Genomic DNA, 4,683 nt, shown 5'->3' with positions numbered 1-4,683 from the left:
TGAGCCACCATGTGGTTGCTGGGATTTGAACTCTGGACCTTCAGAAGAGCAGTCGGGTGCTCTTACCCACTGAGCCATCTCACCAGCCCCCCTTTTTTTTTTTTTTTTAAATTACATTTTTATTTATTTGTGGGAGATATATGAAGGTCAAGACACTTATGAGAGTCAGTTCTCTCCTCTGTCTGTGTCTGGGATCAAACTCGAGTTGTCTGGATTGGTAGCAACTGTTTTTACCCACTGATTTATTTATTTATTTATTTATTTTTACAGGAGCACAAATCTACTTTCATTTGTTTACTCTCCCTTAGTTTAAATCCGGGATGGGTACAGCATCACACGGATTCATTCTGTGCCAAGAGGCCTCTGCGGGAAGGTTGCTTGGGAATCTGGCGTGACCCACACCACTGCTTCCGTGGCCGAGTTACTTTTCCCCAGATCACTCTGGGTTTGTTTGGTTTGCCTCCAGGAGTCACCGTATTGTGTTTTAGTGGTTTTTTTTTTGGTTTTTTTTTGCTTTATGTTTTGATTAAGTAGAACTCTGTTTCATCTCAGGCATAATCGCCTTCAATTTTAAGAAGAGCCGTGTACTCTCTTTGGTTCCGGAGACCTCACTTGTAGCCAGCAAAGATGGCCTTGCACCACAGCCTTCCAGACAGACTAGCTTTTAGAAGTCCTGTTCTCAGCAGGCCTCCACAGGCGCCAAGATGGCGGAAAGAAGATCTTATTTTTAATTGTGATTCTTAACATAAAAATCTTCATGGAAGTTGCTAGAGATGGAGCCCAGGACCTCTCACCTCTGTGTCTGTCACTGGGCTGAGCCTTGGCTGAGTCCTTAGAAGCTGTGTGTCCCATGTTGATGTGTGCCTGCTGTGCAGCTTGTCCCGGAGCCTTTCCTCTTGTGAGACGGAAATGGTTCTCAGTAAATAGTGACTTTCTGATCCCCACTCACCTCAGCCCTTGGCAGCTTTTATTCTGGCCTCAGACCAGCTGCTGTGGCCATTTCGCCTCAGCCTCCTGAGTGCTGGGATTTGATTAGACCTAATCCTCACCAGGATGCCTAAAATTGATGAAGAATTTACTGTTCTAGACACCACATACATGGAATCATACAGTATTTTCTGGAGGTTGATTGATTGAGACTCTGTCTATGTAACCCAGCTATGTAAACTAGGTTGGTCTCTAACACACAGAGACCCTCCTACCTCTCTCTCCTGAGAGCTAGGATTAAAGGCGTTTGTTTGTTACTGCATCCAGCAGTATTTCTCATTCTGTTATGGACTTGCCTCAGCATAGAGTCCTCACAGTTGTTGGTCCACAGTGTAACTTGTGTCAGAACTTGTTCTCCGTGTGTGTGTGTGTGTGTGTGTGTGTGTGTGTGTGTGTATTTGTACAAATGGACTGGTGATTGTTGATGTGTATCTTCCTCAGTCGCTCTCTACTTTATTGAGGCAGGTTCTCCCTGAAACTGGAGCTGGCTAGTTCTAGCTTGTCTAGGTAGCCAGGTTGCCCCAGGGATTGGAGAGCTGAGCAGGTGACCGCCACACCTCCCTGGCTCCTCCATGGGCTCTGGGGATCTCCCAGCCCAGCTCCTTCTTTCATAAGGCTGACTGTTTGATTGCATGTGCATTTGACATTTTATTTGTTCCTCTCCATGAACGTTTGAGTTGCTAATGTCACTGTGTGTAGTCTGTAGATGTCCTTTCTGGTTCCTGCTTCTGGTTCTTTTGGATGTGCACTTAGAAGTGGGGTTGGTGGAGAATTGGAGAATGCTGTCGTTCTGCTCTGCAGCTTCCTGGGTCCCACTGCTGTTTTCTCCAGGAGCTGCACTGTTGTACAGCTCCTCCGCATGCACCTAGGTACCTTCCTGCACAGCCTTGGCAACACGGGTCTCTGTTGTCATAGCGGCCATGCCTCTGCGGGAAGTCACAGCCTAATGTGGGGTTCTTGCTTTTTATTTATTTTTGTTTTTGATGTTGGAGATGAGGGCCATACAGGTCTTCAGCTCGCAGGCTCAGGTGGTCCTGCCACTGCCTAAGCACTGGGACCTCCATTGTTCTCCCCATGTGGTTAATGAGGTTGAGCTGTTTTCTGTGTGTTGATTGGCCATTGACACGTCTAGGAGAAATGTCTAGTCCTTAATTAGGTTGTTCTTTTGGTTATTGTTGCATTGTAGGAGCTTTTAAATATACTGGTGGGTTTTCTTTAGAGGGTTATTTATTTTTTACTGTGTTTATGAGTGTACACACAGAAGGAAGTGTCGGTCTCAGTACAGGCCGGTGGCATTTATCCCACTGGAACTGGAGTTCCAGACAACTGTGAGCTGTCCAACATGGACTGACCCTGGGTTCTCTGCAAAAGCAGTGCAGGCTCCTAACTACTGAAGCAGTGGGTGGTTGACCCCTTGGTAGGTTGAATGACCCTTTCACGGGGGTCACCTAAGGCCATCAGAAAACACAGATATTTACACTGCAATTCATAACAGTACTAAAATTACAGTTATGAAGTAGCAACAAAAATAATGTTATGGTTGGGGGTCACCACAGCATGAGGAACTGTCTTGAAGTGCAACAGTTGAAAGGCTGAGAACACTGCACTAAACCATCTATCTCTCCAGGCCTTTAATGATATTTTCACTCTGTCACTTACAATCCTTTATGTGATGTAGTCTTGGACTCTTTAACTGCCGAAACTTCCCCTTTGTTTTAAGATTTTAAATGTAATAAGGAGAATCAGGCACTAAAAACAGTACCCAAGGCTGAGGTATGTTTCAGTTTGCTAAGCTCTTGCCTGGTATGCACGAAGCCCTGAGGCCTAGCATGATGGCATACCCGCACCTACAATCCCAGTGCTCTGGAGGTGGCAGCAGGGTGACTAGGAGCTTAAGGTCATCCTCCATGTGGAGTTTGAAGCCAGCCTGTGTCAAAAACAAGTTAAAATTCTCCCAGGCTGAAGGTCTGTAGATAAGGCAAGATGCTTGGCACGCAGTGGCACTGTAGTGAGCACTGTGTCTCAAGTCCTGTTCCCGATGATTCGTGCTCTCAAGCATGTCTTCGGCTTCTCTGGCCTCCCCTGGAAGGTGTGGCCTGGCCCTCACCTGCGTGCTAGTGCCTGCCCATGTCACGGGGCACATGGAAGCTGGAGGCTCTGAAGCTGTGTGCTGCTGAGGGTTGCATGCAGAGCAAGACTGAGCGTTTAGCACTAAAGCTTGGAGTGCACAAGTCTGCAAGTAGAGCTCTTGGCAAGAAGCAGGACATAGACAGGGGCTGTGCTGGCTAGAACACTAAAGGAAGCTTCCCCTTGGCCTGGCACTGGTGGGTCTGAGAAGTGGGGCTTCATGTGTGAGGAGGAGCATAATAGGAAATGAGCCACAAAGCAGGCTCAGTGTGGGGAAGCAAGGACATGGGATCATTTGGACAGAAAGACGACCTTGGAGCAGGGACTGTGGTTTAGTGGGGAGCACTGTTTACTTTGGAAGTAGGCAGTCTCCATCGATGCTTAATGAGTGCTGCTGGCCTGTGCGACAGGTCACATGCTCACACCAGCCGCCTGCTGCACCAGCTCCCTGCAGACAGGTCACATGCTCACACCAGCCGCCCGCTGCACCAGCTCCCTGCAAGCTGCTCTGAAGTGATGAGAACATAGCGGGTTCAGGCTGAGGGATGTTTCATGATTTTAATAAACACACAGCTCTCTTTTCAGTGCTGCCTGGGCACCATTGACATGGCAGAGAACAGACTCTGGAGCCCTAGGCTGGGCACTATAGTGTGACAGCCCAGACATTGTTGCTTATGGCCTCTGTTGTTTCATCCTAGGACGAGCAATGGGAAGAGCACCGTGATCAATGCCATGCTCTGGGACAAAGTTCTGCCATCTGGGATTGGTCATACCACCAATTGCTTCCTGCGGGTTGGGGGCACAGATGGCCACGAGGCCTTCCTCCTCACAGAGGGCTCAGAAGAGAAGAAGAGTGTCAAGGTAGGTGCACCTTGGGCGGCAGTGACAGCAGTTGTGACAGAGCTAGCACATCAGTGTCACAGCTCACCCAAGCTCCACGCTTAGGCACTTTGTGGAGGATTCTGAGATATCTGGGAGGGTCAGAGTGGGACACCAAGAACAAGGCCCACCTTGAGGGTGAGAGGCAGAGGGAGCTGGCTGGCCTGTGCACTGAGCAGGAAGGGGAGCACACATGCTCTTCTTGGGCTTGCCTGAGGGCTCCCGAGTGCTCTGGGAGTCTCACGCAGCAGCCAGCGGCCGGAGTACTCTCATTTCCTGAGAGGCAGCTGTGCTCTGCTTGGAGCCAGGGATGCATTTTGATTCATAGGAAATTAATCATTGCAGAATAAACCAAGCTTCAGGGTGATGTTTGAGAAATATGCTTAAAGGGGGAGTGCAGAAAGCTGGTTCTTCCTGATGCACGCAGTGAGAGAAAGGGCGCTGGAGAGACGGCTCCTCTTTCTCGGTTGTGTCTCCAGCACTGTCAGGTGTCTCACAGCCTCCTGTAACTCCAGCTCCAGGAGACCCAACACTCTTTTCTGGCCTCTCTGGACGCCCATACACACACATGCACATAGAAAAAAAATTAATGAAGCCGGGCGTGGTGGCGCACGCCTTTAATCCCAGCACTCGGGAGGCAGAGGCAGGCAGATTTCTGAGTTCAAGGCCAGCCTGGTCTACAAAGTGAGT

General features: G+C 49.1%; 1 protein-coding gene across 6 annotated transcripts in view; it reads left to right on the top strand.

Annotated features, from left to right (window-relative positions):
* Mfn2 (mitofusin 2) overlaps positions 1-4,683 on the top strand; it is a 31,105-nt gene that overhangs the window by 11,322 nt on the left and 15,100 nt on the right. For all 6 annotated transcript variants that reach the window (XM_021159251.2, XM_029476072.1, XM_029476068.1 and 3 more), the window contains one exon: positions 3,813-3,975. In XM_021159251.2, the coding sequence (XP_021014910.1) occupies positions 3,813-3,975 (163 nt within the window). The remainder of the gene's footprint in view (positions 1-3,812; positions 3,976-4,683) is intronic.

This window comes from Mus caroli, chromosome 4, assembly GCF_900094665.2.
Source record: "Mus caroli chromosome 4, CAROLI_EIJ_v1.1, whole genome shotgun sequence".
Classification (NCBI taxonomy): domain Eukaryota; kingdom Metazoa; phylum Chordata; class Mammalia; order Rodentia; family Muridae; genus Mus; species Mus caroli.
The sequence above is the reverse complement of the archived record's forward strand: the minus strand, read 5'-3'. Positions and strand labels throughout refer to the sequence as shown.